The sequence below is a fragment of the Malaclemys terrapin genome, chromosome 11 (genome assembly GCF_027887155.1).
Source record: "Malaclemys terrapin pileata isolate rMalTer1 chromosome 11, rMalTer1.hap1, whole genome shotgun sequence".
Lineage (NCBI taxonomy): Eukaryota > Metazoa > Chordata > Testudines > Emydidae > Malaclemys > Malaclemys terrapin.
In genome coordinates this window covers 79431697-79456433 of record NC_071515.1, presented here as the reverse complement: position 1 = coordinate 79456433, position 24737 = coordinate 79431697, and the positions used below count along the sequence as shown (strand labels likewise).

General features: G+C 63.0%; 2 protein-coding genes across 5 annotated transcripts; both read right to left on the bottom strand.

Moving 5' to 3' along the window:
• Positions 1–200: 200 nt before the first annotated feature.
• GMPPA (GDP-mannose pyrophosphorylase A) lies at positions 201–14888 on the bottom strand. 4 transcript variants are annotated; one of them, XM_054043590.1, is made up of 15 exons: positions 14823–14888; positions 14061–14111; positions 13444–13541; positions 13123–13226; positions 10169–10361; positions 9993–10052; positions 9652–9782; positions 9515–9529; positions 8507–8641; positions 8195–8292; positions 7965–8011; positions 7791–7883; positions 6625–6793; positions 983–1079; positions 201–530 (listed from the first exon to the last, which is right to left on the bottom strand). In XM_054043590.1, the coding sequence occupies exons 2-15, from the start codon at positions 14098–14100 to the stop codon at positions 443–445; spliced, it is 1368 nt and encodes a 455-aa protein (XP_053899565.1). In that variant the 5' UTR covers positions 14101–14111; positions 14823–14888; the 3' UTR covers positions 201–442. The 4 variants fall into 4 exon arrangements, with proteins under 4 accessions (XP_053899565.1, XP_053899568.1, XP_053899566.1 ...); XM_054043593.1 differs by lacking the exon at positions 201–530 and having other exon boundaries at positions 1028–1111; XM_054043591.1 differs by lacking the exons at positions 201–530; positions 983–1079 and adding an exon at positions 6045–6487 and having other exon boundaries at positions 14823–14886.
• Positions 14889–19640: 4752 nt separating this feature from the next.
• On the bottom strand, positions 19641–24118 carry SPEGNB (SPEG neighbor). Its single transcript, XM_054044399.1, has 5 exons — positions 23996–24118; positions 22815–22936; positions 22081–22388; positions 20977–21118; positions 19641–20067 (listed from the first exon to the last, which is right to left on the bottom strand). Exons 2-5 carry the CDS (start codon positions 22934–22936, stop codon positions 19929–19931), a joined length of 711 nt encoding a protein of 236 aa, XP_053900374.1. The 5' UTR covers positions 23996–24118; the 3' UTR covers positions 19641–19928.
• Positions 24119–24737: the final 619 nt, after the last annotated feature.

Genomic DNA, 24737 nt, shown 5'->3' with positions numbered 1-24737 from the left:
CCAAAGGGTCTTCAAAAACAACCCTGAAAGCAAATGCAAAAGGGCCAAAAGACTGCAACCCGCCCCATTAAAATGTCAAAAAAGCAAATTAACAACTCTAAAAATAAAACAGGCATCTCTCAATGAAAACCAGATTGCTGTGATCAAACCCAGCATGGAATAATTCCCTAACAAACGTCATAAATAAAAAAAACAAGATAAAGGATGAGAAGAACAATTTAAGAAAACAAGCACTCGTCAAACAGCGATTGATTACACCATGACAGTGCAAAACTCACGGGTCCCAAGAAAGGAAGATCACTATATAAACAGGGCCTTGCCATGAAACTTTAGGTTCATCCTGCCAAGACTTCCCGGGAGCATCATGTCGCGATCAACAGAAGGCAGCTCCTCCCTACCACTAATCAACCGAGCTGGCCACTAGATTGATCTGGACTGGCAATTATAACATCGAATGGCAGGAGAGAGAGAGACTGGATGCACGTGCTAATTGTTGGATGTCCAATAAATGCAGTGTGTTGCCTTTTCCCCTACAAAAAAATAAAAGTCCTTGTGCTTCTTATAAGCATAACAATGAGGGGTTTGGGATGCAGGAGAGGGCTCCAGGTGTGGGGGGGGGGCGCTCAGGGCAGGGGGTTAAGGTGCAGGGGTATGAGGGCTCTGGCTGGGGGTGCAGGCTGTGGGGTGGAGCTGGAGATGAGGGCTGTGGGGTGCAGGAGAGGGCTCCAGGTGGGGGGGGGCTCAGGGCAGGGGGTTAAGGTGCAGGGGTATGAGGGCTCTGGGCTGGCGGTGCAGGCTGTGGGGTGGAGCTGGAGATGAGGGCTGTGGGGTGCAGGAGAGGGCTCCAGGTGGGGGGGGCTCAGGGCAGGGGGTTAAGGTGCAGGGGTATGAGGGCTCTGGGCTGGGGGTGCAGGCTGTGGGGTGCAGGAGGGTGCTCCAGGTTTGTGGAGGCTCAGGGCAGGGGGTTGGGCCACAGACTTACCGCGGGCGGCTCCCAGTCAGCGCAGCGGGGCTAAGGCAGGCTCCCTGCCTGTCCTGGCACCGTGCTGTGCCCCAGAAGCGGCCGGCAGGTCCGGCTCCTAGGTGGGGGGAGGAGGGGCAGGAGGCGCCACTAAAGAAAAAGGCCTCGGACTTTACATGCCCTGCCATGTAGTACCGCCCCCATCCACCGCAGGACCCCCCCACCCCCCCATGCACTGGGACACCACCAGCCCCCACCCCTGGGGCTGCAGTGGAGCTCCTGGGCTGTCCTGGAAGAGCCCAGGATGGACCCAGGGCTGGGGCAGGGCCCTGCCAGCTCATTGATGTTTACGGCCCCTCGGGTGCCCCTCCAGCCCGCGGAGCCCAGCCCCGGGCGAGGCCTGTCTGCCCAGCTCGCGGCACCTGGGGGCAGCCGGCAGGGATTTCTCTAGGGCGCTGGGGCTGTGGGGGGAACCTCTGGCCCCAGAGCTGCTCAGCAGGGCTGGCAGGTGTGACAAAGTGGGACTGTTCTTAATGTTTCCTCTGAATACTGTTTGGGTGCCTCAGTTTCCCCTATGCAGTTCTTAAATCTCCAGTGTGCATAAATGGCCGACACTCTGTATCCTAGCAACAAATGGATGCCTCCCCCCCCCCCCCCCCCTGCCGCAAGGGGCTAGCTAAAGGTGAACAAAGAGATCAGGTGACTTCCTGGCCCAGGAAAGAGACAAAGGCCAGAAAGGAGGGGCTGGACGGGGGTTTCAGTTTGGAGCTGGCTGGGGACGGGAAGTGAGGGCAGACGTGGGTGTCTGGCTCGCTGGGCCCCAGAATGGACCCGGCAGAGGGGTCCTGTTCTCTGTACCTACAAGCTCTGTTTTAGACCGTGTTCCTGTCATCTAATAAACCTCTGTGTTACTGGCTGGCTGAGAGTCACGTCTGACTGCGAAGTGGGGGTGCAGGACCCTCTGGCTTCCCCAGGACCCCGCCGGGGCGGACTCGCTGTGGGAAGCGCACGGAGGGGCATATGCTGAATGCTCCCAGGACAGACCCAGGAGGTGAAGCCGTGTGAGCTCCTTGCCCTGGAGACAGTCTGCTCCGAGGGAGAGGAGGCTCCCCAGAGTCCTGACTGGCTTTGTGGGGAGCAGTCCCAGAGCATCACCCGGGGACGCCGGGACAGCAGGTTCCTGGTGCCGCTGCTGCTGCCTGGGGATGCTGGGGGCTCCCAGGCCTGGTTCTCCAGCCCCTGGCCGTGGCCCGAGCAGCCCACGGGGGTGACAGCCTCTGGCTAGGGCTGAACACTCCTGGGTCTAGCTCTGGCTCAGGGCCCTGTCCTCAGCTCTGCTCCGCTGTCCTGCAGCCGTCCCCAGCTGGGCCCGTGGGCTGGCAAAGCCCAGCAGGCCTCAGGGCTGAGCAGAGGAGAGGCCGTAGGGCTGGGCTCACAAACGGCTCAGCCGGCTCCTGCCCCACTTGGCGCCCGGGCCCAGGTGCCGCATCGGGCTCGCCTCCGGCACAGCAGGCTTGAGGCCACGTTCACCAGCTGGGCTCCTGCCAGCTGGCTCCAGGGCTCACAGCATGTTAGTGCCAGGCCCCCGGCCACGCGGGTCCCGTGCCACGGGCTGGGCTGAGGCCAACCCGCAGAAGGCAGCCCTGAGGCTGGGGGCCGGGGAATGTCCCCTGGCCCGGGGGGCTCGTAGTGTTCGGACGCGGGGTCAGGATGCACCTCGGCTGCCTGCAGCTCTGAGCCAGACGCCCACGTCAGGCTTCACAATGAGAGGGTGTCCTGGAGCCACCGGCCCGGTGCCCGCGTCTGGCTCTGGGGCAGGAGGCTGCAGTGTGCCAGCCCCACACTGGGCACTGACTCCCTGGGGCCAGCCCCTCAGCTCTCTTCCTCCTAGGACCCACAGCATGAGCCCCCAGCGAGTCTACCTGGGCTGGACAGTGCAGGGAGCCTGGTACCCCCGAGGGAGCAGAGCCCCCCCATGTGACCCCCGCAGTGACTCTCAGCCCAGGGGCGGGGGCGGGAATTAGCCATAGTACAGACCCTTCATTACCCTGGCCACTGGAAATTACAGCAAAGGCCATTGGGTCAGGCTGGAGCCCTCTGCCCCCTCCCCCATAGGCCCAGGCCAAAAGAGACTCTTGCTTCCAGCAGCCCCCGCCCCCCTTTGCCCTTCGTCCGGGCTGGTCCCACCTGCCGTCCCACATGCAGTGGGGCAGCCATGGGCATTGGGGCTTGGTACCAAAGGTCTGGGTAAGGGTGTGGCCGCTGTTTGGGGGGACCTGCGAGGGGTCTGGCCCAGGTACCAGGGCCACAGCCACCCCTGGCTTGCTGGTGTCTGCAAAGAGCAACCCCCCCACCCATGCAGCTCATAGGGGAAACTGAGGCACACACGCTAGGCACAGAAATTTCCACTGTGTCACAGAGCCACACGCGCAGGCTCTGCATGTACACACAACCCCCTCCCCCCTCCAAACAGGGGCTCTGACCACATCCCTTCTGGCTGCGCTGAGCTGAGGGGTGTGTCCCCCTTCTGTTTTATGCTGGCTGAGTCACGTCTGACTGTGAAGTGGGGGTGCGTGCAGGACCCTCTGGCTTCCCCAGGACCCCGCCTGGGCGGACTCACTGTGGGAAGCACACGGAAGGGCATATGCTGAATGCTCCAAGGTCAGACCCAGGAGGTGAAGCCGTGTGAGCTCCTTGCCCTGAAGACAGTCTGCTCCAAGGGAGAGGAAGCTCCCCAAAGTCCTGACTGGCTTTGTGGGGAGCAGTTCCAGAGCATCGCCCGGGGACTCCGATGGGGGGGAGCCCAGTGCAGTTCACAGCTGACCTCCTGCCTAGGGCAGGTAGAGAGCGGTCTGGTACGAACTCCCGCTGGTGGGGGCAGGCATCTAGAAAAATCGTCGTTGTGCTGAACAAACTGGCCAGGGCTGGCGCATCCCCCAAGGAGCTCTGCAAATTGTTCTGGAGGTAAATTTCCCCCTGGTTATGGCTGGTCTGATGGTGCCTAGCAGCAACGCCCAGCCTGGGAGCGTTCAACCTTCTGCCAGCCTGGGTGAAGCGTTGGCGTAGGGCTTTAGCTTTGTATTTTGTATAGTTTAAAATGAAGGGTGAAGAATAACGTAGTATGCATTACATGTATTGGAGATGGATATTGAGATGTCACAGGAGGGCACACTGATGATGCTAAAAGATAGGGCAGGCACCTATCAGTGGGGACAAGAGAGCTGTGATCAAAACCAGCACGGGGTAACTCCCTCAGAGACTGATGAAAGAACAAGATAAAGGATGAGAAGAACAATTTAAGAAAACAAGCACTCGTCAAACAGTGATTGATTACAGCATGACGGTGCAAAACTCGTTAGTCCCAAGGAAGGAAGATCACTATATAAACAGGGGGCCTTGCCACGAAACTTTGGGTTCATCCTGCCAAGACTTCCCGGGAGCATCGTGTCGTGATCGACAGAACCCGGCTCCTCCCTACCCGTGATCAACCGAGCTGGTCACTAGATTGATCCGGACTCTGGCCTGGTAACTAGAATGTTGACTGGCAGGACAGTGTGTGTGTGAGACTGAATGCCTGTGCTAATTGCTGGGTCTCCAATCAACGCGGCGTGTTGCCTTTTCCCTTGAAAAAGCTCCCGCCTGGGCTCCAGTCCCCCCGTCCCTGGCTCTGGGCAGCTGAACAGCCTGAGCTCCTGGCAGAACCTGTTTTCTAATCCTTGAGGCGTTCGTGGGGCTCTCCTCTGCCTCTCTCCAATTTAGCCACATCCTCCCGGAACACGGCCCAAGCACTGAGCCCGATTCCAGCAGGGCCCCACCCAGAGGTAAAATAACCCCCCTTTCCTTGTTTGTACAGCCCAGGCTGGCATGAGCACTGCCCTGGGAGCTCGCGTGAGCTGGTTCTCCCCCAGCCTGACGTAGGGCCTGCGTGCTGGGCTCCCAGCTGCACTCCGTTACAGTTCACTGCATTAAAACACGGGGCATTCGCCGGCGCCGGTTACCAAGGGACCCAGCTCGCTCTGCAGGTCACTGATAAAACCGTTGAGCAGAGAAGGGCTAAGAACCTGGGGCTGCAGGACCCCCGGGAAACACACCTGCCCACTGCTGTCACCATTACAAGCCATGGTGAGCCCCAGGCGTTACTCCAGTTAACAAGCCCCACGTTCATTTTATCTCAGGCTAGTTCTTTAATCAACCCCACGAGCCTGTCACAGGCTGCTAGTGCCTTCACCCACCCTCCTTGCCAGCCCATCAAATCATACCCCATTGTAGTGCCGGGCCCCGGACTGCCCCACGGCAGGGCAGAGGCAGTGCTGGGCTGCTGAGATCCATGCCGAGGTGAAAGCGGGCCAGGCCGGCGGACCGGTAAGAAGCGGCTGCCCGGTAGCGGCCCATAAACACCGACCTTAGAGCACTGTGCTTTACCGTCGCTGCCCCTTTCCCCGTCGCTGCCCAGGGCTGTGGGGCGGGAGAGGGGGGAAGGGGCAGCTGAGCTGGGGCCCGGTGATTTAAAAGGGCCTAAGGTTCCTGGCTGCCGTGCCTGGAGCCCCAGGCCCTTTAAATCGCCGCTGGAGGCCTGGGCAGCCCGGGCCAGGCACCCCAGCCCTGCCCCTTCACCCGAGGGGCCCAGAGCCAGCCCCCTGTACCGGTAAGACTTTTAAGTTACTTTCAACCCGGGATCCCCGCCCCAGCCATCGAGCATGGCAGTTACAGAGGAACGAGTAGTGGTAGAAAGCTGTTATCCGGGGTGAGAGACGCGGCGCCAGTAGGTTTTGCTGCGCTGACTGAGGACTCCGGTGTAGGGCAGCGGGTTCGAGCAGTTCGAGGCACCTGACTCTAACCCCACCCACTCAGCTGGAGGCAGACGCCCGGCCTGGGACACTTCACCCTGACCAGCTGAAAGTTGGCTGGTGGTGCCTGGGCACCAGGGTCTCCGGCTGCCCCGTGGGCACTGTGTGGCAGAGCTTCGCTCTGTGTCTCGCTGCACGGCCCAGCCCACACGCAGCTTTACAGTTCAACGCTGCAGGGGCAGGCCAAGGACGGTGCAGACCCGACAACCCCCTCCCAGCACTCCCCAGCCTGGCCGGGGGGGGGCTCGAGGGGCAGGGCAAACACAGCCAGACGCCCGGCCTCGGGCCCACGGACAGAGGGGGCGGGGGCTGGTTTCAGCTCGGCTGGGCTGTGACACCCCAGGGAGGTGGTTTCCGGGCTGGGCTGAGCCAGACCGGGGCCCGGACCAGCCCCACATGGCAGGGGCTGACAGTTGCCCATTCAGCTTTAGCGTCCGTCTGGAGTGGCTGGCGGGGCCCAGGGCACGGCCTGGCCAGAGCAGGGGGAACTGAGCCATGCACAGGCTGGGCTCGGGGACCTGTGCGGCAGCCGGGGCCGCCCGGGAGGCCCAGTCGGTTCCCAGCTCCCAGCTGGCCCCTCACAGGATGATCTGGTTCTTGAAGCTACGGCTCAGCTCCTTGTGGGGCAGGACAATGGAGTTGAGGATCACGACCTCTGCGGGGATGGTGACGTTACAGCCTGCGTGGGGAGACCAGAGCCGCTGTCAGCTGGGGGCGAGCCGGAGCCCCCACCCCGCAGGGGGGCCCGAGGCTGCCCCCCACACTCCCCACCCTACCGCCAGGGCCAGGTGAGCAGGGAGGGGGTGTCAGACCTACCCAGGATGGTGATGGAGGGCGTGAGCCTGCCGTCCCTGAAGAGGGTCTCACTGTCGATTTTGGCATAGGGGTCGTTGGGGTTCGGGTCACTGGGCGTCCCCTCGACTCGGGCCCAGCGCCCGATGGTGCTGTCCCAGCCCACAATGCTGTTGAGCACACAGGTGTGATCCTGGGGAGAGAGCAGCACAGGGTGAGGGGGGCACCAGCCCCGGGCACAGCCTGGCCTCCGAGTGGGGAACCAGAGAAACGAGGGTGGCCGCATAGCGTAGTGTCCTGTAGTGGGGGGGGCTGCAGGTCGGGAGTGAGGGGCACCGGCAGAGTTTGGGGGGGGGGGCAGGGGAAGCCCAGGGCTGGGGTAGCAGGGGCCGGGAGCGAGGGGCACCGGCAGAGCAGGGGGGAGGGGAAGCCCAGGGCTGGGCTAGCAGGGGCTGTGGGTCGGGAGTGAGGGGCACCAGCAGAGCTGGGGGGGGGGGGGGCAGGGCTGGGCTAGCAGGGGCTGTGGGTCGGGAGTGAGGGGCACCGGCAGAGTTTGGGGGAGGGGGAGGGGGAGGGGAAGCCCAGGGCTGGGCTAGCAGGGGGCTGCGGGTCGGGAGTGAGGGGCACCGGCAGAGCAGGGGGGGAGGGGGAGCCCAGGGCTGGGCTAGCAGGGGCTGTGGGTCGGGAGTGAGGGGCACTGGCAGAGTTTGGGGGGGGGGGGGGGGAAGGGGATGGGAAGCCCAGGGCTGGGCTAGCAGGGGGCCGCGGGCCGGGAGTGAGGGGTACCGGCAGAGCAGGGGGGAGGGGAAGCCCAGGGCTGGGCTAGCAGGGGCTGTGGGTCGGGAGTGAGGGGCACTGGCAGAGTTTGGGGGGGGGGAGGGGAAGGGGATGGGAAGCCCAGGGCTGGGCTAGCAGGGGGCCGCGGGCCGGGAGTGAGGGGGGTACCGGCAGAGCAGGGGGGAGGGGAAGCCCAGGGCTGGGCTAGCAGGGGGCTGCAGGTCGGGAGTGAGGGGCACCAGGGCTGGGCAGTGGGGGGGTTTGTGGGGCCATGACAGAGCTGGGGGACACAGGACATGGTTCCAGGCTGCACCCGCTGTTGGCTGAGCTGACCATCTCCGCCTGAAGCCGGGGGACTAAAAGGCCCCCCCTGGCTCCCCCCCCCCCCCCCCCCCCGGCGGGGCCCACCCTACCTGCAGCGACGCCCCATGCAGGATGATGGACTCACGCACACGCACGCCGGCTCCCACCGTCACCCCCTTCCCAATGGAGACATTGGGGCCCAGCTGGAGGGAGAGAGCAGAGCAGGCAGTGAGCAGAGCCCCCCAGGCCGGCCCCGAGAACCCCCCCCCCGGCCCCGCACTCACCACGGCACTGCGGTCGATGGACGCCGTCGGGTGGATATACACGTTCCCTGCAACACAAACAAGGGTGAGGGGACGCGGCTCTGCCCCCCCCCCGGGCTAGCACAGCCAGCAGGGAGAGGACCTGCCCAGAGCCCAGCCGCAGCCACCGCCCAGGAGACCCCGGCTGGGCCCCCGCGGGGTGAGCGCAGGGCTCTGCTAACAGCGTACCCAGGCCGAGCGGGGGAGGGTACCTCGGATGGTGGGCCCCTCGGGGCTGTTCCGGGCCAGTCTCTCCGGGTGGCACTGGCTGTATTGGCTCAGGTAGAGGCGGCTGGCGTAGATGGCTGAGCTGGGGGGGGAAGGAGCCAATCAGAGTGACCAGGCCCCACCTCTGAGGGAGCGTCTGTCAGGCCCTGCCTTGCAGAGAGGCTGCTCCTCCGGGGTGGTCGTCATGTCCCCCCCCACCGGAACAGGTCTGAGCTGAGCTCGGCTCCGGCAGCTCCCCACCGTACAAGGGACACTGCCGCCCACCGCTCCCCCGGCCCTGCCCTGCCAACACCCACCCAGCCGATTTGATCTGGCTCCAGAAGCCGTCGGTTTTGTAGACGTAGAGCTTGCCGCGCCCGGCCAGCGCCGTGAAGACGTCCTGCTCCAGCCGGATCACCTCGGCGCGCTGCCAGCCGTTGGTGCCGTCCTCCCTGCCGGGCGAGACGCACGGGGTGAGGGCGAGGGCCAGGGCTCTGCTGGGGGCTGAGCCGGGATTACTGCACTGGCAGGGCCGGACGCCCAGCCCGCACCTGGGCCAGCAGTGCCCGAGCGACAATCCGCGCAGGGCTCAGGCTGCAATGCCAGCTCCCTCGGCCAGCAGCCAGGGCCCCTCCCAGCAGACCACAGGTGCGGGCAGCAGCTCCAGCACTTGCCACCTGCCCCTCCCCTTTGCAGAAGGGCAGAGGGAGCGGTGGGAGGGGGTCGAAGGTCACACGGGGTCATGGCCGCTCTAGGGAACAGCCTGGCCATTGCCGCGAGTCAGATTCAGCTTGGGCCCAGTGGGGTGAGACCAGCTGCACTGGCAGCTGGCGGGGCCAAGCCGAGGCTGCCCGCTCTGCGCCTCCCAGCCAGCCCCGGCTCCCAGCCCGCCCCGACCGCCAGCACCTCGGCTGGCTGCGCCCGTGGCAGAGACAGAGCTGGTAGCTCAGGAGTCCCTCGTAAGAGCCAGCGCCCCAGAGAGCGACACACCCAGCCCCCTCCCGCCCCAGCAGGGGACGCTTTCCAGGGTGAGAGGGTTTCTCCTCCGCCCTGAACTCCCACCTGTCCCCCCACACAGCTGGCTCTCCACATGCGAAGCGCTTTGGGGCGAGGGACGCTCCAGACAGTGCAGGGAGCTGGGGGGCCCCAGGGGTACCCTGAATGCCCAGGCGCCAATGCCAGCTTCAGCGGAGCAGCAGGTGGAAGCAGAGAGTGCATCTCAGCGGCGAAGCAGGGCTCCGGGAAGGGGCTGGCGCTAAATGCCCCACGCAGGGCGATGCCCCAGGCACTGCCGCAGGCTGGGAGGGGGCGACAGAGACACTTACCCAAGGCAAGAGCCCCTGGTGCAGGTCAGGCAGCGAGTGAGGAGAGCAGAGGAGGAGAGAAGGTGGGAAAAGAGAGAGATGGAAGATGAGCATGGTGGCTACAGCCCCGGGCACTGGGCCGGGCTGGGGGCACTCACAGGAGCAGCTCCTGCTGGGTCCTCTGGAAGACCTCACCAATGTGCTGGAAGACGGCGGGCGTGAACAGGTAGATGCCGCAGTTGATGATCTCGCTGACGAAGGTGCTGGGTTTCTCCACGTAGTGCAGGACCTGGGGGGCGAGGGGCCATGAGCCTGGCTCACCAGCACCACCCCACCGGGCGCCGGCCAGGCCGAACGCGGCAGCTGGGGCCATGCTGGGAACCGGACGCAGGTTGCTGGGAGCGCAACTCTGCATCAGTGCCACCAACGCCCCTGCCCACACTGGCCACAGCCACCACCCAGCATGGGCAGCGCTGCCAGGGTGGCCCCAGCCCCTTACCTCGCACGTCTCCGTGTTGGCCACAATGCAGCCGTAGTTCAGGGACTGCTTCCTGTTGGCCTGTGGAAAGGGGACAGTGTCAGCGGGGACCTGGGCAGAAGGGTCCCGAGGCTCCCAGCCGGCCGCCTGCCACGGGAACCCCAGGGGGCCTGGGGCTGGGGCAGCCCCCCGCTCACCGTGGTGCCCAGAATGACGAAGCTGTGTGGGTCTCTACACTGCTGCTGGAAGGCCAGCATCTCCGGCAGGGGGAACTCCGAGCACACGTCCGCGTTGAGGACGAAGAAGGCCTCGGGGCTGCCCGATAGGATCTGGTCCCGGAAGTGGTAGATGCCGCCTCCCGTGCCCAGCGCCGCGTACTCCTGCAGGTACCTGTGTGACGAAGTGGGAACTTCCTTAATCTTTTGTCTGAATAGTGTGTGCCTCAGTTTCCCATGTGTTACTCCAGTAAATCTAGGCAGTGGGACAGGGGGTGTGATCGTTGCAGAGACCCCTGGGGCAGGTGTGACACCGACTGACTGGCTGGGCACAGACAATGGCCGACACCCTGTACCCTGGCCACTGACGGCCGGGCCCCTCCCCTGCCAGAGCCCCCGAAGGGGCTGGAGACCAGAGCCCAGGGGCCCTGTTTGCCTGGGAAGGAGACAAAGGCCGTAGGGGGGCAGCCGGGGGTGACTAGGGCTGGGCTGCTGGAAGCAAGTCAGTCGCCTGGTTTGGGACCTGGGGGGGGGGAAAGGGGGGGCACTCTGGGCCCTGGATCCCATAAAATTGTCCGACACATAGAAAAAACAAACTGTTGAGCAATAGTCAACATGGTTTCTGTAAAGGGAAATCGTGTCTTACTAATCTATTAGAGTTCTTTGAAGGGGTCAACAAACATGTGGACAAGGGGGATCCAGTGGACATAGTGTACTTAGATTTCCAGAAAGCCTTTGATAAGGTCCCTCACCAAAGGCTCTTATGTAAATTAAGCTGCCATGGGATAAAAGGGAAGGTCCTTTCATGGATTGAGAACTGGTTAAAAGACAGGGAACAAAGGGTAGGAATTAATGGTAAAGTCTCAGAATGGAGAGGGGTAACTAGTGGTGTTCCCCGAGGGTCAGTCCTCGGACCAATCCTATTCAACTTACTCATAAATCATCTGGAGAAAGGGGTAAACAGTGAGGTGGCAAAGTTTGCAGATGATACTAAACTGCTAAAGATAGTTAAGACCAAAGCAGACTGTGAAGAACTTCAAAAAGATCTCACAAAACTAAGTGATTGGGCAACAAAATGGCAAATGAAATTTAATGTGGATAAATGTAAAGTAATGCACATTGGAAAAAATAACCCCAACTATACATACAATATGATGGGGGCTAATTTAGCTACAACAAGTCAGGAAAAGGATCTTGGAGTCATCGTGGATAGTTCTCTGAAAATGTCCACGCAGTGTGCAGAGGCGGTCAAAAAAGCAAACAGGATGTTAGGAATCATTAAAAAGGGGTTAGAGAATAAGACTGAGAATATATTATTGCCCTTATATAAATCAATGGTACGCCCTCATCTCTAATACTGTGTACAGATGTGGTCTCCTCATCTCAAAAAAGATATACTGGCACTAGAAAAGGTTCAGAAAAGGGCAACTAAAATGATTAAGGGTTTGGAACGGGTCCCATAGGAGGAGAGATTAAAGAGGCTAGGACTCTTCAGCTTGGAAAAGAGGAGACTAAGCGGGGATATGATAGAGGTATATAAAATCATGAGTGATGTGGAGAAAGTGAATAAGGAAAAGTTATTTACTTATTCCCATAATACAAGAACTAGGGGTCACCAAATGAAATTAATAGGCAGCAGGTTTAAAACAAATAAAAGGAAGTTCTTCTTCACGCAGCACACAGTCAACTTGTGGAACTCCTTACCTGAGGAGGTTGTGAAGGCTAGGACTATAACAGGGTTTAAAAGAGAACTGGATAAATTCATGGTGGTTAAGTCCATTAATGGCTATTAGTCAGGATGGGTAAGGAATGGTGTCCCTAGCCTCTGTCTGTCAGAGGGTGGAGATGGATGGCAGGAGAGAGATCACTTGATCATTGCCTGTTAGGTTCACTCCCTCTGGGGCACCTGGCACTGGCCACTGTCGGAAGACAGGATACTGGGCTAGATGGACCTTTGGTCTGACCCGGTACGGCCTTTCTTATGTTCTTATGTAATGTTGATAAATGCAAAGTAATGCACATTGGAAAACATAATCCTAACTATACATATACAATGACGGGGTCTAAATTAGTTATAGTTATGACACCACTCAAGAAAGATCTTGGAGTTATCATGGACAGTTCTCTGAAAACATCTGCTCGATGTGCAGCAGCAGCCCAAAGAGCTAATAGCATGTTAGGAACCATGAGAAAAGGGAGAGATAAGAAGACAGAAAATATCGTGTTGCCTCTATAGAAATCCATGGTACGCCCACATCTTGAATACTGTGTGCAGATGTGGTTGCCCCATCTCAAAAAAGATATATTGGACTTGGAAAAGGTTCAGAAAAGGGCAACAAAAATGATTAGGGGTGTGGAACGGCTGCCGTATGAGGAGAGATTAATAAGACTGGGACTTTTCAGCTTGGAAAAGAGATGACTAAGGGGGGATATGAGAGAGGTCTATACAATCATGAGTGGTGTAGAGAAAGTAAATAAGGAAGTGTTATTTACTCCTTCTCATAACACAAGAACTATGAAATTACTAGGCAACAGGTTTGAATCAAACAAAAGGAAGTATTTCTTCACACAGCGCACAGTCAACCTGTGGAACTCTTCACCAGAGGATGTTGTAAAGGCCAAAACTATAGTGAGGTTCAAAAAAGATAATTTAGAAAAAATAATTTATAAAAAGATAAATTCATGTTCCATCAATGGCTATTAGCCTGGCAAACAGAGGCCAGGGACACCGTCCCTGCCCAGCCTGAAGCTGGGAATGGGCGACGGGACGGATCACTGGATGATTCCCTGTTCTGTTCATTCCCTCTGGGGCACCTGGCACTGGCCACTGTTGGAAGACAGGATACTGGGCTAGATGGACCTTTGGTCTGACCCAGTCTGGTCATTCTCCCACCCAGCATGCAAAGTCCCCAGGCAGGGGGCTCCTACCCACCCACCTGATGGGGATTTTAAACTCCTGCTGTGCAGAGACCAGGAAGCGGCTCAGGGCTTCGTTGGGCTGGTAGAAGCCCACAAGGAGAATCTCCTTCATGCTTGGAACCTGGGGGGCAGGACACGGAGAGGTTAGGTGAGAAGAGAGCCCACCCCCCAACCCCAGGTGACACCTCCCCCCAGGGCCAGGACTTGCCCTTGCCCCCCCACCTCCCCTTGGGCTCAGGCTAGAATTTACCAGACTCTCTAGCTGAGAGCCGTGGAGCCGAACGACCCTTGTCCCCCGCACAGGTGGGTCCAGCCCTTGCATGCGGCTGGCTCGTTACCTTGGTGCAGGCCTCGATGTGGTGCTGGATCATGGGCACCCCAGCCACCGGGAACAGCGGCTTCGGGACTTCGAAGGACAAGGGCCGGAAGCGAGTCCCTGGGGGGAGGAACGAGGGGCTCAGGGGACAGCAGACACGTAGGGTTTCCTGGCCAGGCTGGCTCATTGGCGCTGCACAGACCCCGGAGATCGGGTCTTCTCCTTCCCACCACCAGCCCGGTAGCCAGGCGCTTTCGCTGGCCGGCCGCAGTGCCCGCTCCATGCACCGTGCCCCATGCCAGGGCCACGGCTACAAGCCAGGCACATGCACGGATCAGAGCAGCCAGCACAGCACCAGCTCCTGGAGTCAGCCCGGCACAGCGGGCACCGGGCAGCGCCAGGTGAGCCGGGCCTGGGGGCCGAGCTGCAGGGCTGAGGGGAGCAGGACACAGGGGGCTGGCAGCCCCAGGGAGCAAAGGGGGTGAGGCAGATGCCGCGGAGCCGGCTGGGACGGGAGGCTGGGGCAGAGCAGGCGCTGGGAGGGGCCGAGCAGGTCCTGGGCAGGACTCTGGCTGCGCTGTGGGGCAGACCCCAGCCCTCCCCTGGCGCCGGGGGCACAGGGCGGGGGGCGGATCTCACCTTTCTGCGGCCCCCCAATGAGGATCACGGCCTTCAGCATGTTCACGAACCCTGCACGGGAGACAGAGCGACTCAGAGCCCCACGCCCCCAGCCCCCGCCCGGCCTGCCCCAGCCCCCCACTCAGCCCCCCGCCCCCTGCCCCGCCCTGTGCCCCACACGCCCCCAGCCCCCGCCCGGCCTGCCCCAGCCCCCCACTCAGCCCCCCGCCCCCTCCTGTGCCCCACACGCCCCCAGCCCCCGCCCGGCCTGCCCCAGCCCCCCACTCAGCCCCCCGCCCCCTGCCCCGCCCTGTGCCCCACACGCCCCCAGCCCCCACCCGGCCTGCCCCAGCCCCCCACTCAGCCCCCCGCCCCCTGCCCCGCCCTGTGCCCCACACGCCCCCAGCCCCCGCCCGGCCTGCCCCAGCCCCCCACTCAGCCCCCCGCCCCCTGCCCCGCCCTGTGCCCCACACGCCCCCAGCCCCCACCCGGCCTGCCCCAGCCCCCCACTCAGCCCCCCGCCCCCTGCCCCGCCCTGTGCCCCACACGCCCCCAGCCCCCACCCGGCCTGCCCCAGCCCCCCACTCAGCCCCCCGCCCCCTGCCCCGCCCTGTGCCCCACACGCCCCCAGCCCCCACCCGGCCTGCCCCAGCCCCCCACTCAGCCCCCCGCCCCCTGCCCCGCCCTGTGCCCCACACGCCCCCGCCAGGCCTGCCCCAGCCCCCCACTCAGCCCCCCGCCCCACCGCCCAGGAGAGCTCAGCGCCCCCCCCCCCCCCGTTACCGGGGTGACTGCGCCTCTCGCCGGGGCTCCGCGCTGCTCGGCGCCTCCACTTCCGGCCACGTCAGCGCCTCCGTCCTCGTGCGGGGCCTGCCGGGAGTTGTAGTTCCGCAGGGGGGGGTCAGATCCGGGGGGCGGGGGCACAGCCGGGGGGCTGGGTCAGATCCGTGGGGTGGGGTGCATAGCCGGGTGGGGAGGTTGGGTCAGATCCGGGGGGCGGGGGCACAGCCGGGGGGGGGGGAGGTTGGGTCAGATCCGGGGGGCAGGGGCACAGCCGGGGGGCTGGGTCAGATCCGTGGGGTGGGGTGCATAGCCGGGGGGGGGAGGTTGGGTCAGATCCGGCGGGCGGGGGCACAGCCGGGGGGCTGGGTCAGATCCGTGGGGTGGGGTGCATAGCCGGGGGGGGGAGGTTGGGTCAGATCCGGCGGGCGGGGGCACAGCCGGGGGGCTGGGTCAGATCCGTGGGGTGGGGTGCATAGCCGGGGGGGGGAGGTTGGGTCAGATCCGGGGGGCAGGGGCACAGGGGGCCCAGGCCGACAGGCCCCCGGGCGTTAGAAGAGGGGCTCCCCATCGCCCCCTGCCCCGGGGCCCTGCAGGGACTCAGCCCCAGCCCAGGACAGCTGGAAGCAGCCGTGACCCCTGGGCCCATGGGAGCCGGGCGGGGCAGGCCTGACCCCCAGCCATCCCTGCAGCCCCACTCCAGGCACCGGGGCTCCCGGCACAGCCAGGCCAGGCCTGTCTCGGGGGGACAGAAGCGTCCTGAGCGTGTGACATTGCGAGGGGCTGGCAGGCTCCCAGCCAGCGGCAGGGACGGGCCCCCGGCCAGCGCACCTGTCAGCAGCGCGGCCCCAGGGACCCAGACAAGCCCTGATATGGTCAGGCAGGGCTATTAATACCCATGATGGCAGCAGGCTGCTAGCGGCCCCGGGGGTGCCCAGGGAGCAGCGTTGGGCAGGGAATCAGCAGCCCCTCAACGTGGGAACTTGTGGCCGGTTTCCCTGGTTTCATGCTGGCTGCTTTACCCCACCTTGGGGCACACGCGCAAAACAACCGGCACGGACGTTGCACTTGCCTCCAGTCTCCTGTCCTCCAAATTCCCCCAGCCACTGGTCCCCCAGCCACAACTCATCACGCTTACTTCTGCACCCCCTACATCCCCTGCACACACGTTCCCCAAATCACCCCTCCTCCCCAGACCCCTTTGTGCATGTGGACTGCTGCCAGCTAGTCCCCTCCTTCCAGATCCCCCTGGCAAGGAGTTCCACAGGTTGACTGTGTTGTGTGAAGAAATACTTCCTTCTGTTTGTTTTAAACCTGCTGCCTAGTCATTTCATTGGGTGACCCCTGGTCCTTGTGTTATGGGAAGGGATAAATAACACTTCCCGATTCATTCTCTCCTCACTATTCACGATTTATAGCCCTGTCACATCTCCCCTTAGTCGGCTCTGTTCTTAGCTGAACGGTCCCAGTCTTTCTAATCTCTCCTCATGCGGCAGCTGTTCCATCCCTGCATCATTTTTGAAGCCCTTTTCTGAACCTTTTCCAATTCTAGTCTCTTTTTTTGAGGTGGGGCGACCAGAACTGTACACAGTATTCAAGGATTTATATAGTGGCATTATAATGTCACTGCTTCTGAGTGGGTGCGGGAAAAACGTTTCTGTAGTGTTACCAGCTTTGCCCATTACTTTGGGGTATGGTCATTTATTAGGGTTACTCTTTGGGAGGGGCTGTCTGTATATCTATCAATGTACTGCTTGTGTCACTCGTGTTCTTATATGGAGCTCTACTTCTCCTGCTGCATGTTCCCTCCCAATGGAGCTGTCCTGCAGGACCTAGGTTCTCCTGGGCTGGGTTCCTCCAGCCACATGCGCACACACACACGCTTGAATTGATCAGGGGTCCCAGGTGGTGGTGGTAGCTGAGGGTCCGGAGTGCTGGAGACAGGCAGAGCCCCCAGCATGATCGTCAGGAGATGATGAAGTCCCAGTGGAACTGATGCAGATTTTGGATCCAGGCATCAGAGCATTTGAGCCTGGGTCAGGGTTTTGTAGGGAAAGAACAGTGGTTGAAGGGAGAACACTCGATTTGTTTGTGTGTAAACAAGGGAGATACCAGAGTTGTTTTGTTCAGGCTAGACACGGGAGCTGATCATTCCTGGCTTTGGGCGCTGTTCCTTGGCGGGAGCTCACAGTGCAATTCGGGAGCGTCACTATGTTGGATCCCAATCAAGGATTTATGACTAGAACTGGTCTGATAACTGCTGAGCTGGGTGTGTGCAGGCGGGTTCATTGACATCTGGAGCAGAGATCCCCCAGCATGCACTGCTTCCCTGCTTCTCTGGTCCCAGAGTTCCGTGCGGTTCTCGCCTTGGAATCTCTGTTCTCCGTTCTGTAGCTAATGGAAATGTCTCCTTGTCCCATCCTCCATGCAAATGAGCCTAGGGCAGTTTCCTTAATCCTGTCACCCTTGTCCCAAGGGTTCAGGTGCATCTCCCACGGCCTTGTCATTACTTTTTGTAAGTCTTTCTTCTGATCGGCTTTGGTTCAAGCAGAGGCTGGGGGGGGGGGGGGGGTCTTTTGTGAGTCAGACAGGCTGGGTACTGCGCCTTGGTTCCCCGAGAACACACAGCTGACAGGTAGCAGTTGTGTAGTTTAAATGAATTACTGAGTTCTGTATTAATACTCCTAGTAAGGAATCTATTTGGCTAAAAAACATTTCCTGAATCTTGTTTTGTTCCCTGTATTGTTACAGACATACTTGCTGAAAGGTATTTTTAAATAAATTACCAAAATAATTGAAACTGGCCTGATTATATTGTGTTATTTTGACAAATAAAATATGCAGAATTTTGCAGAATTTTAAAATATTGTGCACGGAATTTTTCATTTTTAGTGCAGTAGCAGCGTATAGAGTGAGGTCTCGTCTGAACACTAATGTTGCCCTGGTAATTAATACCATTGTAAACTGTCTGTATTAACGCTCCGGGAGGCATTGGGGAGCCTCGCAGATACGCGGCTGCCCAGGCAGGGGCCGGCACAGCGCTCTATCTGGCTCCTAGTTTTTCCGTGTTCCGGCGCAGTGCCGTGTGTGAGGGGCTGCGTGTTTCCAGCCCAGGGCAGTCACTGAGCCGTGCTGTGCGTTTGTGTCTCTAAAGGAACAAGGTATTTCTCTGAGCTGCCCAGGAGGGGCTGAACCTTGCAGAGCTCCCAGGGCGGAGAAAGCTGGGGACTGGGAGTGTGTGGGGGTCACCCTGCTGGCAGTAACCCCGGCTGATGGAAGCCAGAATGGGGCTGAGGACAGGCTGTTGGCCCACGGCTGGAGCTACCCACACTCACTCCAGGTGTGCCCTGCGTGCTGGCAGACGGGTGGTGAGTGGCCCGGGCGGGGAGCTACAACAGCAAAGCGTTGTGAGTCAGCCGGGGTCACAGGGCAGGCGGTGACACCCCCCGGTCTGGATGGCACCACGATTGGACTGTGACCGTGCCACCAAACTGAGGTCTTGCCCCAAAACGTTCCAGATGCCCTAGTCACGGGGCACTTCTCAGGATCCCCAAATGCAAATGAACCCCAGAGGTCCCAGATTGACCATGAATTGATTGACGAACCCAGTGGTGAGTTACAAGGTGATTTTTGGAGAAAAGCTCCAAGTTATCAGCAATCCACCCACCAGCTCTCCGGGCGCCCTGGACCCGGGCTGGCTGCAGGCTTCGAGGGACTCGCTTGGCTTAGAGATTGGGAAGGGGCCTTTTCTGCCTTCGTGCCCGTCACTGGGGCGGGGGTTCCAGCGACACCCGAACAGCCACGAGCACAGCAGTCTGCGCATTCCCCACGGGGCTGGAGCGGGCACAGAGCCAGTGGCCATGCCCACAGGGCACATCGTGGGGGCAGGGGCCGAGCCCAGCTGGTGCTGGCGGGGGCTCCATCTGTCTGGAGGCTCCTGCTCCGGCTGGGAACGACGCGACGCCCTCTGGCTCGGCAGCCCCCGACCCCACATTCTGCTGGGCCCCCATGGCCGACCCAGGAGCTGCTGGGGGAGCCACAGTAGGGGGCACTCTCCCCACGGTGTGACCACTGACCCCAGCGTGGCCGAGGCGTCATCGGGCTGATTATAGTGAACCTGAAGTCACCAGACCCCCATTGGGTGGCAGCCCCAGTGCCCCGGCCAAAGCCAGCCCTGAGCATCACCCTGCAGTCACTGAAACCCTGCTCCAGTTTCACTGGGCTACAGGCTTCCGCCTCACTTCCTGTCTTAAACCGTGTCATGTTCTTGCTAACAGGTGCTAGGCCCCACCCGAGGTGGCTGCACCTCCGCGCTAGATGAGGGACCCCTGTATAAACAGACCCCCCCACGCCCCATCCCAGAGGTGGCTGCACTCCAGCGCCAGATGAGGGACCCCTGTATAAACAGACCCCCCCACGCCCCATCCCAGAGGTGGCTGCACTCCAGCGCCAGATGAGGGACCCTTGTATAAACAACCCCCTCATGCCCCACCCCAGAGGTGGCTGCACCTCAGCACCAGATGAAGACTCCCTGTGGAAATGGCGCCTGCATCTCAATGCTGGAGGAGGGTCCCTGCCCACTCAGCGGCTCGGTCCCATGGGCGAATGGGCAGGTACCAGTAGCCGCGTGGCGGGGAGAGGCTGGGCTGGTGTGACTGGGGCAGGATTCGGTGGGGTGCACTGACACTAGCGAGGTGGAACATGCCAGACGACTATTGGCGTGTGGGGCAGGATGAGCCAGGGGGCCGTGGGGCAGGGGTGGGGCAGGGCGTGCTGCGCCCCTCCGGCATCAGAGCGACAGACAGGGAGCAGAGACGCGTCGCCAAACAGCAGCAGCACCTTTATTGAGCCCAGCAGCGAGCGGAGCTGAGTCCGATGCAGCCTGGAGCCCATGGGGGGGACGAGCCCAGAGCCCAGGCCCCCCCCTTGTCCCAGGGAGCTGGTCGCTGTGCCAGATCTGGTGCCATTTAACAGGGCCCATGTCCCAGGGCGGGGGCAGCCTCCCTCCGGGGTCTCTGCTGGCTGGTGTGGGGGCCATGCCAGAGGGCTGAGCCCCGGGTGCAGGAGGCGCTGACAGGGTCCGGTGGCACCGACGTATAGGCAGCGGGGTCAGAGCACGTCCAGGCGGGCGAAGGACTCGTCTGTGCCCAGGTTGTTCTCCACGAAGACCTCGTACTTCCCGGCATCGCTCGCGGCCACCCGCTTGATGGTGAGAGTGGTGGAGTTGCTGCCAATGTCGTAGAACACCCTGGGGAGACAGGCCGGCCGCACGGAGACAGGTGAGTGCCCAGCCGGAGACCCGTGCCCTGCGACCCGCCCCGAGTCCCCCGGAGCTGCACCCATGCTGGGCGCCCACACCGGAGACCTGTGACCTGCAACCTGCCCCGAGTCCCCCGGAGCTGCACCCGTTCTGGGCGCCCACACCGGAGACCTGTGACCTGCAACCTGCCCTGAGTCCCCCGGAGCTGCACTCGTGCTGGGTGCCCACACCGGAGACCCGTGCCCTGCGACCCACCCCGAGCCCCCCGGAGCTGCACCCGTTCTGGGCGCCCACACCGGAGACCCGTGCCCTGCAACCTGCCCCGAGTTACCCAGAGCTGCACTCGTGCTGGGCGCCCGCACCGGAGACCCGTGCCCTGCAACCCGCCCCGAGTCCCCCGGAGCTGCACCCGTGCTGGGCGCCCGCACCGGAGACCCGTGCCCTGCGACCCACCCCGAGTCCCCCGGAGCTGCACCCGTGCTGGGCACCCACACCGGAGACCCATGCCCTGCGACCCACCCCGAGCCCCCCGGAGCTGCACTCGTGCTGGGTGCCCACACCGGAGACCCGTGCCCTGCAACCCGCCCCAAGTCCCCCGGAGCTGCACCCGTGCTGGGTGCCCACACCGGAGACCCGTGCCCTGCAACCCGCCCCGAGCCCCCCGGAGCTGCACTCGTGCTGGGTGCCCACACCGGAGATCCCACACCTGGGCCAGAGACCCACCCCGAGCCCCCCGTAGCTGTACCCGTGCTGGGTGCCGGCGCCAGAGCCGAGTCCCCCACATCTGCGACCTGGCCTGATCCCCCAGAACCTGGCCGCTCCAGACAGCTGGCCCAGGGTCCTGTCAGTGTAGCCCTCTCCCACACAGGGTGATGGCAGGGGTCAGGCCCCCCTCACCTGTCATCCTCCTCAATGTCCTCCCCATCCTTGGCCCAGCCCACGTCGGGCGCCGGCTCGCCACTGATGTGCGCCGTCAGGGTGACCGTGGCGCCTTTCTTCACCTTGGTGCTCTCCGGCCCCTTCTCGATCTTGGCAGGGACTGGGGGGGTGACACCGTTAGATGGGGGAGGGGCGCCTGAGCTGAGCTCCCACCCGGCAGCCAAGGAATGGGCAGGGCCCAACGGGCACAAGTCCAGCACCGGGGCCACAACCAGTCTGGGCTGGGCTATAGCAAACCCCAGGGGCCCCTGTGCCGGGGGCTGGGCAGGGAGGGGTGTGACAAAGTGGGACTGTTCTTAATGTTTCCTCTGAATACTGTGTGTGTGCCTCAGTTTCCCTTATGCATTTCTTAAGTCTCTAGGGGGTGTGATTGTTGCAGAGCAAAGGGCCGGTGTGCATAAATGTCCGACACTCTGTCTCCTAGCAACTAATGGCCGGGGCCCTTCCCCCCCGGGCCCCCCCCCCCCCCCCCCGCAAGGGGATGCTAAAGGTGTTGGAGAACAAAGAGATCAGGTGACCTCCTGGCCTGGGAAAGAGACAAAGGCCAGAGAAGAGGGGCTGGAGAGGTTCAGTCTGGGCTGGCTGGAGAATCGTAGAGAACCCCGAGGTTGGGGGCTAAGTTCCCTACTCCCCAGAAGGACCTGATTGAGGGGTCCTGTTTATGCCGACAAGCTCTGGTGTGGACTGTGTTCCTGTCATCTAATAAACCTTCTGTGTTACTGGCTGGCCGAGAGTCATGGGTGCAGGCTCTTGTCTCCCCCAAACTACATGACAAGGGGGAACGTGCCCAGGGGCCGGGCAGGGAGGGGGGCTGCCCCCGCCCAGCTGAGGGGCTCCTGTCTGAGTGTCTGCAATGGGCTCTGGGCAGTGTGACCCTCCACAGAGCTGTGGCCCCTCCCTGGGGCAGGGGTGGGGGTGTGGCTGGGGGTTGTGCAGGGCTTGGGGAGGCACCACAAGGAACTGGGGTGCAAGGCCTTCTTAGGGGGTACAGAACGGAGGGTGCAGAATGTGGGGCACAGAACAGGGGGTCCTGGGGGCACAGCACAGGGGCCAGGGTGTTACCTTCCACCAGGATGCGGGCGGAGTCGGAGCACTCCCCGAAGGTGTTCTTCACGGCGATGGTGTAGCGCCCCAGGTCGGCCAGCCCGCCGTCCCGCACCACCAGCGCCACGATGTCGGGGTCCTCGAAGATGTAGCGGTACTTGGGCCCGTCCTTGAGCTCCTGCCCGTCCTTGGACCAGCGGATGAAGGGGTCGGGGAAGGCGCTGATCCGGCACTCCAGCCGGGCAGCGCTGCCCTCGATCAGCATCACGTCCTTCAGCTCCTGCAGCACCCGCGGGGGCCCCTTCTCCTTCAGCTCCTTGCGGGACCTGGCAGGAGGTGCTCACGTGGGTCCCCCGCCCCCCCAGTCCCGCAGAGCCCCTCCAGAGCCCCCCCACCCTCCACTCTCCCACGGCCTCCTCAGCCCTCCGTTGTCCCTTTGCCCTCCACTCTCCCAGAGCCCCCCGCACCCACCTTGCCCTCCATCTCCCTGCCACCCTCCAGGGCCCCTTGCACCCCCCAGGTTCCCTTGCCCACCAGCCCTCCTCCAGCCCCCCAGATCCCCCGTGGTTTCCTTGCCCTCCACTCCCCACTGTCACCCCTAGGACTCCCCAGCAGCCCGGCCCCAGCCAATGCTGGCAGCAGCCGGCAGCGCCCAGAGCCCCGGCCCCGTGGTGCTCGGGTGCAGCTGCAGAGCCGGGCACAGGCCCCATGTTACAGCTGGGACTCGCCCCCTCCCCGCCCCGGCCCCTCACCTGTGTCCCCGGTAGGAGGCCTGGATGCGGATCGCCGCGTTCTGCACCTGCGGGTCGTTAATGTCCAGGGTGCAGCCGGGGGGCGGCGGGGCCACCGCCTTCTTGGGGGCCGCTTTCGACATCTGCTGAGGGAGAGCCGGCTGAGTGCCTGGGCAGGGCCCCCAGGGCCCCCAGAACCCCCCAGGGTTCCCCTTCCCTCAGGCACCCCCAGGGACCCCAGAACCCCTCAGGGACCCCCTTCCTCTGGGGACTCCTACAAACCCCCCAGGGACCCCCTTCCCCAGAACCTCCCTCAGAGACCCCCAGAACCCCCCAGGGACCAAACCCTAGAAACCCTTTCCTCCTAAAAAATCCTGGAACCTCCCAAGGGAACCCCCCAACCACCGCCCGCTGCCCTGTCCCCCCCACTCCCGCCCAACCCCACCGCCCGCTGCCCCATCCCCCCACTCCCGCCCAACCCCACCGCCCGCTGCCCCGTCCCCCCACTCCTGCCCAACCCCACCGCCCGCTGCCCCGTCCCCCCACTCCCGCCCAACCCCCAGCGCCCGCTGCCCCGTCCCCCCACTCCCGCCCAACCCCCAGCGCCCGCTGCCCCGTCCCCTCACTCCCGCCCAACCCCCAGCGCCCGCTGCCCCGTCCCCGCCACTCCTGCCATCCCCTACACTGAACCCCATCCCCTTACTGTCCCCACCGTCTCACTGCCCCATCCCCCCCACTTCCACCCATCCCCCACTGCTCCCCACCCCCTTGCTATCTACTTATTACCATCCCATTGCCCCTGCCCCCTCACTGCCCACTACCCCTGTCCCCCCACAGCCTCCCACCCCCTCACTACCTGATGCCCCTGTCCCCTATCCTCCCACTACCCCACCCCCTCACTGCCCCTGTACTCCATCTTCCTGCTGCCCCTGCCCCCGCACTGTCCCTTTCCCCCCACCAGACCCCACGCTGCCCCAGCCCTGAGTCCTGGGGAAAACGGGGCAGAGCCGGGAATGGCTCCACTCCCCTGAGCAGGGCTGGGGCCGGTGCTGGGAGGCTGAATGCCAGGTGTCCCTGCTTCTGGGGGGCTGGCTCTGCCCCATGGGGGGATTGTGCCCCACTGGGACTCCCCAGGCAGCTCCAGGGCGGGGGGTCGGCAGGGGCTGCCCAGGTCTCTCCTGTGATGGGCGGGGGGCACTTACCAGGGCACCAAGAGCTGCTGTCGGGGCAGGAGGGGACTGGCCAGGCCTGGAGGTGACTGGAGCATCCCCATCAGGCCTGGCTTTATACCCCGGCCAGGGCGTGGCGCCAGGCCCCCGGGGCAGCTTCCCTGAGCCACCGGCTGCATTCCCGGCCTGACGTCGCCTTCTTTGGCCAGTCAGGGGCCCCCTCCCGCTGCGGCCCGGCCGGGGCCCCCCCATGCCCCAGCCCTGGCATTCCTTATATAGTCTGGCCACGGCTACCGGCGGGAATTGGGCCTGGCCGGATTGCAGCCTGTGCTGGCTCATCGCATACCGGCCGTCCACTGGGACCCCCCCCCGCAGCAGCTGGGCTGCCCTGGGCCGGCTCTGCCGGCCGCGTGTGTGTGTCTGTCTGCTCCCCAACCCCCCCTCCACCCCGCCAGCCAGCAGGGCTCCCCAACCCCCGCCCCCCACTGTACCCCTCAGCCAGCAGGGCTCCCCATCCCCTGCACCCCCACTGCACCCCCCAGCCAGCAGGGCTCCCCATCCCCCGCCCCCCACTGCACCCCTCAGCCAGCAGGGCTCCCCAACCCCCTCTCCACCCCCCAGCCAGCAGGGCTCCCCATCCCCTGCACCCCCACTGCACCCCCCAGCCAGCAGGGCTCCCCATCCCCCGCCCCCCACTGCACCCCTCAGCCAGCAGGGCTCCCCAACCCCCCCTCCACCCCCCCCAAGCAGGGCTCCCCAACCCCCGCTCCACCCC

Coding starts and splice junctions, on each gene's coding strand:
- SPEGNB (XM_054044399.1), bottom strand. CDS start 22,936: ATGTCGAAAGCGGCCCCCAAGAAGGCGGTGGCCCCGCCGCCCCCCGGC. Junction 22,389..22,814: donor GCCTCCTACCGGGGACACAG/GTGAGGGGCCGG, acceptor ACCTCCTGCCAG/GTCCCGCAAGGAGCTGAAGG. Junction 21,119..22,080: donor CGCCCGCATCCTGGTGGAAG/GTAACACCCTGG, acceptor TCACCCCCCCAG/TCCCTGCCAAGATCGAGAAG.
- GMPPA (XM_054043590.1), bottom strand. CDS start 14,100: ATGCTGAAGGCCGTGATCCTCATTGGGGGGCCGCAGAAAG. Junction 10,362..13,122: donor GAGTTTAAAATCCCCATCAG/GTGGGTGGGTAG, acceptor TTCGTCACACAG/GTACCTGCAGGAGTACGCGG. Junction 8,293..8,506: donor AGCCAGATCAAATCGGCTGG/GTGGGTGTTGGC, acceptor TTCCCCCCCCAG/CTCAGCCATCTACGCCAGCC.